The sequence below is a fragment of the Mauremys reevesii genome, linkage group 24, assembly GCF_016161935.1.
Source record: "Mauremys reevesii isolate NIE-2019 linkage group 24, ASM1616193v1, whole genome shotgun sequence".
Classification (NCBI taxonomy): domain Eukaryota; kingdom Metazoa; phylum Chordata; order Testudines; family Geoemydidae; genus Mauremys; species Mauremys reevesii.
In genome coordinates, this window is record NC_052646.1 from 21416993 (window position 1) to 21431858 (window position 14866).

Sequence of the window (14866 nt, forward strand, 5' to 3'; positions counted from 1 at the left end):
TCATTTGCATGTATGCAAATACACGGGCACCGTTTTGACAACTAGCTCCGAACTTCCCCTGAGAAGCTGCAGGCGGATGGGGGGGGGCAGCCAGGCCCCCAGAACGGGCCCAGCCCCCGGGGTTCCTGCCCCCCCGCTCACCCCCTGCTGGGGGGGGCAGCCAGGCCCCCAGAACGGGCCCAGCCCCCGGGGTTCCTGCCCCCCCGCTCACCCCTGCTGGGGGCAGCCAGGCCCCAGAACAGGCCCAGCCCCGGGTTCCTGCCCCCGCTCACCCCCTGCTGTTGGGGGCAGCCAGGCCCCCAGAACGGGCCCAGCCCCCGGGGTTCCTGCCCCCCCCCGCTCACCCCCTGATGGGGGGGGCAGCCAGGCCCCCAGAACGGGCCCAGCCCCCGGGGTTCCTGCCCCCCCCCGCTCACCCCCTGATGGGGGGGGCAGCCAGGCCCCCAGAACTGGCCCAGCCCCCGGGGTTCCTGCCCCCCCCGCTCACCCCCTGCTGGGGGGGGCAGAACCCGCTTCCCTGGACGGTGCCTCGCGCAGCCCCCCGAAATGGGGGCTGGTCCCGGGGCCACGTGTCTCTGCCCGAGGCCGGGCGGCTCCAGACCCCAGCGCGCCAGGCGCAGGCCTGGGCGGCGCTTTCCCGGCTCCGACTCCGGCTCCGGCTCCGGCTCCGGCGGGCCCCCCGCAGGCGCGCCCGGTCCCCCGGCTCCGGCTCCGGCGGGCCCCCCGCAGGCGCGCCCGGTCCCCCGGCTCCGGCTCCAGCGGGCCCCCCGCAGTCACGCCTGCTTGGGGCGGCCAAATTCCTAGAGCCGCCCCTGGCCCAAGGTACAGGGGTGGGGGCAGGTAGAGCCCCCCAACCCCCCCCAGAGAGAAGCCCAGAAGGGACCAACAGACCAGCCGGTGGGAGCCCCCCCCGCCCCCCGTCTGGGGTAATGTCACCACTTGACTCCCCCGTGAGGGCCTGGCTGCAGCAGGAGGGGCACAAGCAAGTCCCAGGTTCCATGGTACGTCCTACGGCCCCGGCCCATCGACGGTGACTTCGCACCCGGGACCTCGTCTGCCCTTCAAAACTCCATATGTGCCCATGAGGGTGCAGCTTCCCCCTTAGCGAGCCCCGTGTGTGTGTGTGCCTGTACCCTTAACTCTGCCCCAGTGCGTGCACCTGTACTCTGAACTCCCGTCCCCCCGGTGTGTGCCTGTACCTTTAACTCTGCCCCTGTGCGTGCGCCTGCACCCTGACCTCCCGCCCCCCCAGTGTGTGCCTGTACCCTGAACTCCCCCTCCCGTGTGTGTGCCCTGCACTTAACTCTGCCCCTGTGCGTGCGCCTGTACACTGAATTCCCTCCCCCCCGGTGTGTGCCTGTACCCTTAACTCTGCCCCTGTGTGTGCACCTGTACCCTGAACTCTCGCCCCCCCAGTGTGTGCCTGTACCCTTAACTCCCCCTCACGTGTGTGCCCCGTACCCTTAACTCTGCCCCTGTGCGTGCGCCTGTACCCTTAACTCCCCCTCACATGTGTGTCCCGTACCCTTAACTCTGCCCCTGTGCGTGCACCTGTACCCTTAACTCCCACCCCCCCCGGTGTGTGTGCACCTGTACCTTTAACTGCCCCTGGTGTGTGTGCACCTGTACCTTTAACTCTCCTCCCGGTGGGTCTGTGCCTCTACCATTAACTCTCCCTCCCCACATCTGCGTCTGACTGTACCCTTACCTCCCCCCGGTGGGTGTGCTTGTATCCTTAACTCCACCTGGTGTGTGTGTGCACCTGTACCCTTAATTCCCCCCTCAATGTGCCTGTACCCTTAACTCTGCCCCCGGTGTCTGTGCAGCTGTACCGTTAACTTGCCGTCTGGTGTTTGTGACCTTGTGCCCTTAACTTGCCCCCCACTGTGTGTGTGCCTGTACCCTTAACCCCCCACTGGGTGCGCGCCTGTACCCTTAACCCCCCCCACTGTGTGCGCGCCTGTACCCTTAACCCCCCACGCTGTGTGCGCCTGTACCCTTAACCCCCCCTGCTGTGTGCGCCTGTACCCTTAACCCCCCCGCTGTGTGTGCGCCTGTACCCCTAACCCCCCCCACGCTGTGTGCGCCTGGACCCCTAACCCCCCACTGTGTGCGCCTGTACCCTTAACCCCCCCTGCTGTGTGCGCCTGTACCCCTAACCCCCCACTGTGTGCGCGCCTGTACCCCTAACCCCCCACTGTGTGTGCGCCTGTACCCTTAACCCCCCCACTGTGTGTGCGCCTGTACCCTTAACCCCCGTGCTGTGTGCGCCTGTACCTTAACCCCCACGCTGCGTGCGCTGTACCCTTAACCCCACTGTGTGTGCGCCTGTACCCGTAACCCCGTGCTGTGTGTGCGCTGTACCCTTAACCCCCCGCTGTGTGTGTCTGTACCCCTAACCCCGCCCGCTGTGCGCGCCTGTACCCCTAACCCCCCCCTGTGTGTGCCTGTACCCTTAACCCCCCACGCTGTGTGCGCCTGTACCCTTAACCCCCCACGCTGTGTGCGCGCCTGTACCCTTAACCCCCCACGCTGTGTGTGCGCCTGTACCCTTAACCCCCCGCTGTGTGTGCGCCTGTACCCTTAACCCCCCACGCTGTGTGCGCCTGTACCCCTAACCCCCCCCGCTGTGTGCGCGCCTGTACCCTTAACCCCCCCGCTGTGTGTGCGCCTGTTTCCCTAACTCCCAGCTGTGTGTGCGCCTGTACCCTTAACCCCCCCGCACTGTGTGCGCCTGTACCCCTAACCCCCCGCTGTGTGTGCGCCTGTACCACTAACCCCCCACACTGTGTGTGCCTGTACCTTTAACCCCCCATGCTGTGTGCGCCTGTACCCTTAACCCCCCCGCTGTGTGTGCGCCTGTACCCTTAACCCCCCTGTGTGTGCGCCTGTACCCTAACCCCCACTGTGTGTGCGCCTGTACTTTAACCCCACTGTGTGTGCGCTGTACCCCTAACCCCACTGTGTGTGCGCTGTACCCTTAACCCCCACTGTGTGTGCGCTGTACCCCTAACCCCGCTGTGTGTGCGCCTGTACCCCTAACCCCCGCTGTGTGTGCGCCTGTACCCTAACCCCCACTGTGTGTGCGCCGGTACCCTTAACCCCCCACGCTGTGTGCGCGCCTGTACCCTTAACCCCCCCACTGTGTGTGCGCCTGTACCCCTAACCCCCGCTGTGTGTGCGCCTGTACCACTAACCCCCCACACTGTGTGTGCGCTGTACCCCTAACCCCACTGTGTGCGCGCTGTACCCTTAACCCCACTGTGTGCGCCGGTACCCTTAACCCCCCACGCTGTGTGCGCGCCTGTACCCTTAACCCCCCATGCTGTGTGTGCGCCTGTTTCTCTAACTCTCCCGTGCTGTAGTTATCGCTCCCCCATATGCCCATTTAGTTCATATTTTTCACACAGCCCCCGAGGATGCCGGGTGCCAGGGCCCCACTAATAAACACAGGCTACTGCAAGGAGTTTGTGGGTTATTTATTTAGGGGGTTTGGGGCAGGGGCTCCCCCCCCCCCGCTGTCCCTGGTCTCCTCCCTGGGCGGGGGGGGGCAGATTTTCTTCGTGCTGCGGAGGCAGTTCAGAGCCCCCCTTGCTGGAGCCGGGATCTCCGGCCCCTCATTTCCGCTGGGACAGCTCCCGGGACAGCTGGCAGAGGCCGCAGGGCCCGCAGCAGGCCATGACCAGCCAGTCGTCGCAGATGCTGCCCTGTGGGGAGAGGGGCGTTAGCCGGGAACAGCCGCGGGGCGTTGGCACCACCAGCCACCCAGGCCTCGCCATGGCCCCGGGCGTGCCAAGGGGGAAAGGGGATCCCAGCCCTGGCCCCGCCCCCGGGGCCGGTTCCCGCCCGGGAGGAACTGACCCCGGCCGGGCCATGGGCTGGCTGCAGCCAGGCAGGAGGTTTTACCCCTGGCCGAGCGGGGAGGGGGCAGGCGGGGGCGCGAAGCCAGAGTCACATGGGCCGGGCCCCGTGCAGGGCCGGGGTGTTTGCTGGGGCTCCGGCTGGAAACTGCCCCTCCCCCCGGCCCCCCCCCAGCCTCACCTCGATGTGGTACCGTTCCCGCACCCCCGTGCGCAGGGCCAGCAAGGTGCCGGGCAGGCAGGGCAGGAAGCAGGACTCGCCGAAGTCCTGGGACACCTGGCAGGCCAGGATGCAGGGCACAAAGGTACCACAGAGACCTGCGGGGGGGCGGGTGTTACAGACCCGAAACTGGGACCCCCACCCTGAGCCTCCCCACAACCCCTGGGAACCCCAACACCCCCACCCCAGAGCCTCCCACAACCCCCTGGGAACTCCTCCGACACCCCCACCCCGAGCCTCCCCACAACCCCCTGGGAACCCCCAACACCCCCACTGAATCCCCAGCCCCAGAGCCTCCCCACAACCCCACCTGGGAACCCCCCGACCCCCCCACCCCAGAGCCTCCCCACATCCCCCTGGGAACCCCGACACCCCACTGAATCCCCAGCGTCTCCCTACAACCCCGGGAACACCCCCAACACCCCACCCCAGAGCCTCCCACAACCCCCTGGGAACCCCGACACCCCCACCCCAGAGCCTCCCACAACCCCCTGGGAACCCCCGACACCCCACCCCAGAGCCTCCCACATCCCCCCCGGGACCCCCGCCCCCCGGGGAGCCCCCCGACTCACACACGCCCATGTCCGCGAAGCAGTCGCACATGCCGGAGCTCCAGGCATTGGTGTTGCCATAGGAGTAGCTGGTCTGTACCCGGCCGGGCTGCGTTATCTCCGCCTGATAGGCCATGGTGGAGCCTGGGGGGACACGGGGGTGTCAGCCCGGACAGGACCCCCCAAAACTCTCCCCAGTCACCTAAGGGGAGGGGTGCAGCCAACCGAGCCCCCCACTCTGAGCTCAGCACTGGGGGCACCCGGGGGGGACACATTGGCCGGGGCAGGGGCACATGGTGGAGCTGGGGACGAGGGGCTGGGTGTGGGGGAGGGGTTCACGCTACTGCGCAGCCCAGCTCCTGAATCAGCTCTCGGCGATTCGCCGGGCCCCAGGGGCCCCCAGGCAGGTCTGGGCAGGGGGGAAACGCCCTGCGGTGACGGAGGTGCGGGGGTGCGGGGAGGTCACACCCCGGGCAAACAAACAAGGAACTGAAGGATCTTTGCTGCAATTTGGGGCTGGGCTGGCAGGGGCTGCGGGTCGGGAGTGAGGGGCACCGGCAGAGCTGGGGGGGAGCAGGGGCTGCGGGTCGGGAGTGAGGGGCACCGGCAGAGCTGGGGGGGAGCAGGGGCTGCGGGTCGGGAGTGAGGGGCACCGGCAGAGCTGGGGGGGAGCAGGGGCTGCGGGTCGGGAGTGAGGGGCACCGGCAGAGCTGGGGGGGAGCAGGGGCTGCGGGTCGGGAGTGAGGGGCACCGGCAGAGCTGGGTTGTGCTATTGCCAGGCCATTACATGAGGTTCTGGCAGCTCAGCCAACAAATCAAACCAGGACAGAACCTGAGGCTGCGGCCAGAACCGAAAAGTGAATGTCCCAGAGTCCTGAGGGCCTGGACCCTGACAACCAGCCTGCGCCGAGAGAGCCCTGCCCAGCTCTGCCGGTGCCCCTCACTCCCGACCGCAGCCCCTGCCAGCCTGGCCCTGGGCTCCCCTAGCTCTGCCGGTGCCCCTCACTCCTGACCCACAGCCCCCTGCTAGCCCAGCCATGGGCTCCCCTCCCACAGCTCTGCTGGTGCCCCTCACTCCCGACCCGCTGCCGCTGCTAGCCCAGCCCTGGGCCTCCCTCCCCCCAGCTCTGCCGGTGCCCCTCACTCCCAACCCACAGCCCCCTGCCCCCCCAGCCCTGCCGGTGCCCCTCACTCCCGACCCGCAGCCCCTGCCCCCCCAGCCCTGCCGGTGCCCCTCACTCAGAGGCTGAAGCTGAGGCTGGGGTTCTTGGCACTCGGCCCCTGAGGCTTCGGCCAGGTGCCAGCAGCCGCCCTACCTGGTGTTCGCTGGTGGCAGAGCAGCTGCTGCCGTTACCGGGGCTGTGAAATTCAAAGGGTGCAGGTGGGGCTGGGCGGGTCCCTCTTATACCTGGTGGGGGGGGAGCTGGGGAGGAAGTCTGGACAATGGCAGGGGCTGTGCCCTGGGGTGGGGAGGAGAGTGAGACGTGCTAGATACTGGGAGGAGAGTGAGACGTAGAGGGTGAGAAAAGTGGGGGGGGGCTGGGAGCCAGGACTCCTGGGTTCTCTCCCAGCTCTGGGGGAGGAGAGGGGGGCTGGCGGTTAGAGCAGTGGGGCTGGGGGCCAGGACTCCTGGGTTCTCTACCTGGCTCTGGGAGGGGAGTGGGGACTAGTGGTTAGAGCAGTGGGGCTGGGAGCCAGGACTCCTGGGTTCTCTCCCCAGCTCTGGGGGAGGAGTGGGGGGCTGGCGGTTAGAGCAGTGGGGCTGGGGGCCAGGACTCCTGGGTTCTCTACCTGGCTCTGGGAGGGGAGTGGGGGCTAGTGGTTAGAGCCGGGGGCTGGGAGCCAGGACTCCTGGGTTCTGTGCCTGGCTCTGGGAGGGGAGTGGGAGTTAGTGGTTAGAGGGGGTGGCTGGCAGCCAGGACTCCTGGGTTCTCGCCCAACCCTGGGAGGGGAGTGGACGCTGGTAGTTAGAGCAGGGGGGGCTGGGAGCCAGGACTCCTGGGTTCTCTCCCGGCTTGGGAGGAGTGGGGCTGGTGGTTAGAGCAGGGGGCTGGGAGCCAGGACTCCTGGGTTCTCTCCCGGCTTGGGGAGGGGAGTGGGGGCTGGTGGTTTGAGCAGGGGGGCTGGGAGCAAGGACTCCTGGGTTCTCTCCCCAGCTCTGGGCGGGGAGGGGAGTGCGGGCTGGTGGTTAGAGCAGGGGGGGCCAGGACTCCTGGGTTCTCTCCCCGGCTTGGGAGGGGAGGCTGTGGGTTAGAGCTGGGGGGGCTGGGAGCCAGGACTCCTGGGTTCTCTCTCAGCTCTGGGAGGGGAGTGGGGGCTGGGGGGTTAGAGCCGGAGGTGGGGATGGGAGCCAGGACTCCTGGGTTCTCTCCCCAGCTCTGGGAGGGGAGTGCGGGCTGGTGGTTAGAGCAGGGGGGGCCAGGACTCCGGGGTTCTCTCCCCAGCGCTGGGAGGGGAGTGGGGGCTGGTGGTTAGAGCAGGGGGGGCCAGGACTCCTGGGTTCTCTCCCCAGCTCTGGGAGGGGAGTGGGGGCTGGGGGGCTGGGAGCCCACGGTGGTGTGGGGGTGACCTCGGCAGTGAGGGGGCGGCTGCTTCCCTCCACGAGAAGGCGCGTGGTGGGTTGGACCTGCGGGGGGAGGGGGAGACGCTCACCGGTTGCCAGGCAACAGCGAGCGTGGGTAAATATTTGACTCCCGGCTCCGCCCACCAGGGTCAGACTTTGGACCTGGAAGGGGGGCGGGGGGGGGAGCAGCGGAGCGGGCCGGGTGGGGCTGCAGGTCGGGAGTGAGGCGCACCGGGGGGGGGGGCAATTCCCCTTCTCCCCACTGGGTGGCGCTGTGAGCCCGGGAATCCCACTCTAGCGGGTTGGGCTGAATCAGGTGTGGGAGGAGCTCCCAGGTGAGATAGAGATGGCCGGACGCCTGGGTTCTCTCCCCGGCTCCGGGAGGGGAGTGCGGGCTGGTGGTTAGAGCAGGGGGGGCCAGGACTCCTGGGTTCTCTCCCCAGCTCTGGGAGGGGAGTGGGGGCTGGTGGGTAGAGCAGGTTGGGCTGGGAGCCAGGACTCCTGGGTTCTCTGCCGGGCGGTGCTGGGCCACCCCCCACTAGCCGGGGGCTGCAGGGGACCCGCGATTCCTGGTGACATTTGTGTCAAACTGTCAGTGACAGAAAATGAGATCAATGGAGGAGAGAGAAAAGGCAGCTCGGTGGGGGGGGGATCCTGTGGGCCCCCCACCTAGCGGGAGGTGGGGTGCAGCAGGGCTGGGCAGAGGGACCCTCCTATCTGCGGGAGGGGGAAGGTGAGAGGCAGGCAAAGGGGGGTGGAATTTGTCTCTGGGTGATTTGATTTATTTTTGCTTCTGGAGCTGTTAGCCCGAGTGTCTGTGTGTCCAGCCCCCATCCACCCCATGGCCCCCACCCAGAGCCCCCCAGCCCTCATAGCACCCCCAGCCCCATCTGCCCCATGGCCCCCACCCAGAGCCTCCCAGCCCCCATCCTCCCCATAGCACCCCCAGCCCCATCTGCCCCATGGCCCGCCCAGAGCCCCCCAGCACCATCCACCCCATAGCCCACCCAGAGCCCCCCAACCCCCATCCGCCCCATAGCACCCCCCAGCCCCATCCGCCCCATGGCCCACCCAGAGCCCCAGCCCTATAGCACCCACAGCCCCATAGCTCCATCTCTCAACCATCCTCCCCACCCCCAACCCCATAGCAGCCCCCTGGCTTTCATGCCTCCCCATGCATGGACCCTTCATTATCTATCCATCTCTCTAGCCCCACCTCCCCCCCGGGCTCCCCCATGCATGAAAACAGCCCTTATTTAATTTAGTCGCTACGAAAATCGATTCTGCCATTCGATACAAAATACGAATCAGGCAGATTAAGGGTCGGAAATTAACTCTGAAAATATTTTTGATGGAGTGCGGCGCAGTCCCGCCGCCAAATGGGCTGCAAAGTGGAACAAATGACGGGCGGCCACTGCCGGCGACAGGCCCTCTCCATCTTCCTATTAGCCGCTAATGGGAAAGGTCCCGCTCCCCAGCCTTGGCCCAGGGATTAATCACAACCCCGGCTTTATGAAGATTTATTTCCCGCTGCCTCCAGCCCGCGCGGAAGATGAAGTCATAACGCTCTGGGGGCTGGCAGGAGCGGGGGGGGGAGCCTTTAAAAACAAGAGAGAAAAATAGAGGGACGTGGCTCAAGGGGCGTCAGCGGTGCTGGGATAGCAGGGGCTGCGGGTCGGGAGTGAGGGGCACCAGCAGAGCTGGACGGGGGGGAGCCCAGGGCTGGGGTAGCAGGGGCTGCGGGTCGGGAGTGAGGGGCACCAGCAGAGCTATGCGGGAGCCTGGGGCTGGCAGGGGGCTGCGGGTCGGGAGTGAGGGGCACCAGCGGAGCTATGCGGGAGCCTGGGGCTGGCAGGGGGCTGCGGGTCGGGAGTGAGGGGCACCAGCGGAGCTATGCGGGAGCCTGGGGCTGGCAGGGGGCTGCGGGTCGGGAGTGAGGGGCACCAGCGGAGCTATGCGGGAGCCTGGGGCTGGCAGGGGGCTGCGGGTCGGGAGTGAGGGGCACCAGCGGAGCTATGCGGGAGCCTGGGGCTGGCAGGGGGCTGCGGGTCGGGAGTGAGGGGCACTGGTATTGGTCTCCAGAAGATGACGGCTTTTTATGAAGTGAAGGTGGGATTTTTTTTCGTGGAGGGGCTGGGGGCAGACATGAGGCAGGGGCCGAGTGACACAAAGGGGGGGAAATTGGGGGCCGAGCTGAGGTGGAAAGTTCAGGGTTGAGATCGACCAGGCCCAGCCGCTTCCCGTCTCTGCCACTAATTGACTGGGCTGTTGGCAGAGACACCCCGAGCCGGGAGAGAACCCAGGAGTCCTGGCTCCCAGCCCCCCCCGCTCTGACCACCAACCCCCACTCCCCTCCCAGAGCCGGGAGAGAACCCAGGAGTCCGGGCTCCCAGCCCCCCCCGCTCTGACCACCAACCCCCACTCCCCTCCCAGAGCCGGGAGAGAACCCAGGAGTCCTGGCTCCCGGCCCCCCCCTGCTCTGACCCACCAGCCCCCAGTCCCCTGCCTGAGCCAGGAGAGAACCCAGGAGTCCTGGCCCCAGCCCCGCCCCCCGTGACTGTCCCGGCAGAGCGATGGCCCGGTCCCCCCTCGGTTTCCCATCCATCGCTGGTGCCCGCGGGGCCCGGCTGACGGATGGGAGTTTAAGTCGCCCCCATTAATGTACCTGGTGCGTGGGGGGGGCATTGGAGCCTCTGTTCTAACCCGCCCCCCCATTGATCTCAGCCTGGCAGCGGCTCATTGCTGCGGCATTAGTCTTGCTGGTGGCCTGGCCTGTCACTGGGGCTGCGGGGGGGGGGGGGGTTAACCCCTCATGCTCCCTAGTGCTGGAGAAACCCCACAGACACTAGGTCAGGAACCCCTCCCCCACCCCTAGGACTGGCTCGGGGTCAGAAGGGAAGGGAATGGCAGTGGGTCAGATGAGAACCCAGGAGTCCTGGCTCCCAGCCCCCTCCCTGTGCTGGATTGAAATGAACGTTACAGGATGAAGCTGGCTGGGTCATTCAGTGAGGAGGCCACGGGCTGAGCCCTGGGGCGAGGGCTGGTCACACGGGGACCCCTCACCCGGCGCTGGGATGCGGCTGGCTCTGGGGTGGGGCGGGGGCCGGTCACACGGGGACCCCTCACCCGGCGCTGGGATGCAGGGCCGCCCAGAGGATTCCGGGGCCCCGGGGTCTTCGGCAGCGGGGGGCCCTTCCGTTCCGGGACCCGCCGCTGAAGTGCAGCCCGGTCTTCGGCGGTAATTCGGCGGAGGGGGACCCCGCCGCGGGTCTTGGGGGCACTTCGGCGGTGGGTCCCGGAACGGAAGGGCCCCCCGCTGCCGAAGACCGGGCTGCACTTCGGCGGCGGGTCCCGCTCTGTCTTCGGCGGTAATTCGCCAGCGGGGGATCCTTCCGCCCCGGAGCGCAAGGACCCCCCCCCCCCGCCGGCGAAGACCAGGAGCGAAGAAGCTCCTGCGCCCGGACCCGCAAGAGTTTGCCGGCCCCCCCGGAGCGAGTGAGGGACCCTGCTCCAGGGGCCCCAAAAAACTCTGGTGGGAGCCCCTGTGGGGCTCGGGGCCTGGGGCAAATTGCCCCTCTTGCCCCCCCCTCTGGGCGGCCCTGCTGGGATGCGGCTGGCTCTGGGGTGGGGCGGGGGCCAGTCACACAGGGACCCCTCGCCCAGCGTTGGGATGCGGCTGGCTCTGGGGTGGGGCGGGGGCCGGTCACATAGGGACCCCTCGCCCAGCGCTGGGATGCGGCTGGCTCTGGGGTGGGGCGGGGGCCGGTCACACAGGGACCCCTCGCCCGGTGCTGGGACGCGGCTGGCTCTGGGGAGGGGCGGGGGCCAGTCACACAGGGACCCCTCGCCCGGCGCTCGGATGCGGCTGGCTCTGGGGTGGGGCGGGGGCCAGTCACACAGGGACCCCTCGCCCAGCGTTGGGATGCGGCTGGCTCTGGGGTGGGGCGGCGGCCGGTCACACAGGGACCCCTCGCCCGGCGCTGGGATGCGGCTGGCTCTGGGCTGGGGCGGGGGCCGGTCACACGGGGACCCCTCGCCCGGCGCTGGGAATGGGTCTGGCTCTGGAGTGGGGCAGGGGCCGGTCACACGGGGACCCCTCGCCCAGCGCTGGGACGCGGCTGGTTCTGGGGTGGGGCGGGGACCGGTCCCACGGGGACCCCTCGCCCGGCGCTGGGACATGGGTGGCTCTGGGGTGGGGCGACACGGGGACCCCTTGCCCAGCGGTGGGATGCAGCTGGCTCTGGGGTGGGGCGAGGGCCGGTCACACAGGGACCCCTCGCCCGGCGCTGGGACGCGGCTGGCTCTGGGGTGGGGCATGGGCCAGTCACACAGGGACCCCTCGCCCGGCGCTGGGACGCGGCTGGCTCTGGGGTGGGGCGAGGGCCGGTCACACAGGGACCCCTCGCCCGGCGCTGGGACGCGGCTGGCTCTGGGGTGGGGCTGGGGACCGTCACACTGGGAACCCCCGCCCGGCGCTGGGACGCGTCGGGCTCTGGGGTGGGGCGGGGGCCGGTCACACGGGGACCCCTCTCCGGGCGGTGGGACGCGGCTGGCTCTGGGTTGGGGCGGGGGCCGGTCCCACGGGGACCCCTCGCCCGGCGCTGGGACGCGGCTGGCTCTGGGGTGGAGCGGGGCCGGTCCCACGGGGACCCCTGTCCGGCGCTGGGACGCGGCTGGCTCTGGGGTGGGGCGGGGCCGGTCCCACGGGGACCTCGCCCGGCGCTGGGATGCGGCTGGCTCTGGGGTGGGCGGGGCCGGTCCCACGGGACCTTGCCCGGCGCTGGGACGCGGCTGGCTCTGGGGTGGGGCGGGGGCCGGTCACACAGGGACCCCTCGCCCGGCGCTGGGATGCGGCTGGCTCTGGGCTGGCGCGGCGGCCGGTCACACGGGGACCCCTCGCCCGGTGCTGGGATGCGGCTGGCTCTGTGGTGGGGCGGGGGCCGGTCACACGGGGACCCCTCGCCCGGCGCTGGGATGCGGCTGGCTCTGGGGTGGGGCGGGGGCTGGTCCCACGGGGACCCTCGCCCAGCACAGGAGTGCAATCGCCCCGCTTGGAGCCGGGTGGCAGCCGAGCCGGGAGGGGAGAGGCCCCGTGTCCCGTTCCTGGGCCCCCCCGCGCGGTCCCCGCCAGGGGTCGCTGTTCCCAGCCCGGCCCCGCCCGGCTGCGTTGGGGGGGCCCGGCGGCGGGGCGCGGGGCTGCAGTAGCGCGGCGTGGCCACAGGGTGGCGCCCCACTCTCAAGCACCGGAGGCTCTCGGGCTGTGGGGGGGTCACGGCTCCGCCATCCGGCACCAGCCCCCCCGCCCCGCTCGGGGCCCGCGCAGCCGGGGCTTGGATGGGGCCGCTGGGATGTCGGGGCGGGGGCTTCCCCCCACAGCCGGGGCTGGTCCCTGCAGCATCCCAGCGCCGGGCGAGGGGGGTCCCGTCTAACCGGCCCCTTCCCCACCCCAGAGGTGGCTGCATCCCAGCGCCAGGCGAGGGGGATCCCGTCTAACCGGCCCCTTCCCCACCCCAGAGGTGGCTGCATCCCAGCGCCGGGCGAGGGGGGTCCCGTCTAACCGGCCCCTTCCCCACCCCAGAGGTGGCTGCATCCCAGCGCCGGGCGAGGGGGGTCCCGTCTAACCGGCCCCTTCCCCACCCCAGAGGTGGCTGCATCCCAGCGCCGGGTGAGGGGGGTGTCCCATCTAACCGGCCCCTTCCCCACCCCAGAGGTGGCTGCATCCCAGCGCCGGGCGAGGGGGGTCCCGTCTAACCGGCCCCTTCCCCCCCCAGAGGTGGCTGCATCTCAGCGCCGGGCGAGGGGGGTCCCGTCTAACCGGCCCCTGCCCCGCCCCAGAGGTGGCTGCATCCCAGCGCCAGGCGAGGGGGATCCCGTCTAACCGGCCCCTTCCCCACCCCAGAGGTGGCTGCATCCCAGCGCCGGGTGAGGGGGGTGTCCCATCTAACCGGCCCCTTCCCCACCCCAGAGGTGGCTGCATCCCAGCGCCGGGCGAGGGGGGTTCCGTCTAACCGGCCCCTGCCCCGCCCCAGAGGTGGCTGCATCCCAGCGCCAGGCGAGGGGGATCCCGTCTAACCGGCCCCTTCCCCACCCCAGAGGTGGCTGCATCCCAGCGCCGGGCGAGGGGGGTCCCGTCTAACCGGCCCCTGTCCCACCCCAGAGGTGGCTGCATCCCAGCGCCAGGCGAGGGGGATCCCGTCTAACCGGCCCCTTCCCCACCCCAGAGGTGGCTGCATCCCAGCGCCGGGCGAGGGGGGTCCCGTCTAACCGGCCCCTTCCCCACCCCAGAGGTGGCTGCATCCCAGCGCCGGGTGAGGGGGGTGTCCCATCTAACCGGCCCCTTCCCCACCCCAGAGGTGGCTGCATCCCAGCGCCGGGCGAGGGGGGTCCCGGCTACCCGGCCCCTGCCCCGGCCCAGAGGTGGTTGCATCCCAGCGCCGGACGAGGGGGGTCCCGTCTAACCGGCCCCTGCCCCCCCCAGAGGTGGCTGCATCTCAGGAGCAAGCGAGGGGGGTCCCGTCTAACCGGCCCCTGCCCCACCCCAGAGGTGGCTTCATTTCAGCGCCGGGTGAGGGGGGTGTCCCATCTAACCGGCCCCTGTCCCATCCCAGAGGTGGCTGCATCCCAGCGCCGGGTGAGGGGGGTGTCCCATCTAACCAGCCCCTGCCCCACCCCAGAGGTGGCTGCATCCCAGCGCCGGGCGAGGGGGGTCCCGTCTAACCGGCCCCTTCCCCACCCCAGAGGTGGCTGCATCCCAGCGCCGGGTGAGGGGGGTGTCCCATCTAACCGGCCCCTTCCCCACCCCAGAGGTGGCTGCATCCCAGCGCCGGGCGAGGGGGGTACCGTCTAACCGGCCCCTGCCCCGCCCCAGAGGTGGCTGCATCCCAGCGCCAGGCGAGGGGGATCCCGTCTAACCGGCCCCTTCCCCACCCCAGAGGTGGCTGCATCCCAGCGCCGGGCGAGGGGGGTCCCGTCTAACCGGCCCCTGACCCACCCCAGAGGTGGCTGCATCCCAGCGCCCGGCGAGGGGGATCCCGTCTAACCGGCCCCTTCCCCACCCCAGAGGTGGCTGCATCCCAGCGCCGGGCGAGGGGGGGCCCGACTAACCGGCCCCTACCCCCCCCAGAGGTGGCTGCATCCCAGCGCCGGGTGAGGGGGGTGTCCCATCTAACCGGCCCCTTCCCCACCCCAGAGGTGGCTGCATCCCAGCGCCGGGCGAGGGGGGTCCCGTCTAACCGGCCCCTGCCCCCCCCAGAGGTGGCTGCATCTCAGCGCCGGGTGAGGGGGGTCCCGTCTAACCGGCCCCTGCCCCGCCCCAGAGGTGGCTGCATCTCAGGAGCAAGCGAGGGGGGTCCCGTCTAACCGGCCCCTGCCCCACCCCAGAGGTGGCTTCATTTCAGCGCCGGGTGAGGGGGGTGTCCCATCTAACCGGCCCCTGTCCCATCCCAGAGGTGGCTGCATCCCAGCGCCGGGCGAGGGGGGTCCCATCTAACCGGTCCCTGCCCCACCCCAGAGGTGGCTGCATCCCAGCGCCAGGCGAGGGGGGTCCCGTCTAACCGGCCCCTGCCCCGCCCCACAGGTGGCTGCATCCCAGCGCCGGGCGAGGTGGGTCCCGTCTAACCGGCCCCTGCCCCGCCCCAGAGGTGGCTGCATCTCAGCGCCAGGCGAGGGGGGT

The 14866-nt window shown here is 69.9% G+C and overlaps 1 protein-coding gene across 1 annotated transcript; it reads right to left on the reverse strand.

The window, feature by feature from the left end:
* Positions 1-3374: 3374 nt before the first annotated feature.
* Positions 3375-7251, reverse strand: CNFN (cornifelin). Its single transcript, XM_039513278.1, has 4 exons — positions 7201-7251; positions 4653-4775; positions 4042-4178; positions 3375-3707 (listed from the first exon to the last, which is right to left on the reverse strand). Exons 2-4 carry the CDS (start codon positions 4765-4767, stop codon positions 3618-3620), a joined length of 342 nt encoding a protein of 113 aa, XP_039369212.1. The 5' UTR covers positions 4768-4775; positions 7201-7251; the 3' UTR covers positions 3375-3617.
* Between the last annotated feature and the right edge of the window lie 7615 nt (positions 7252-14866).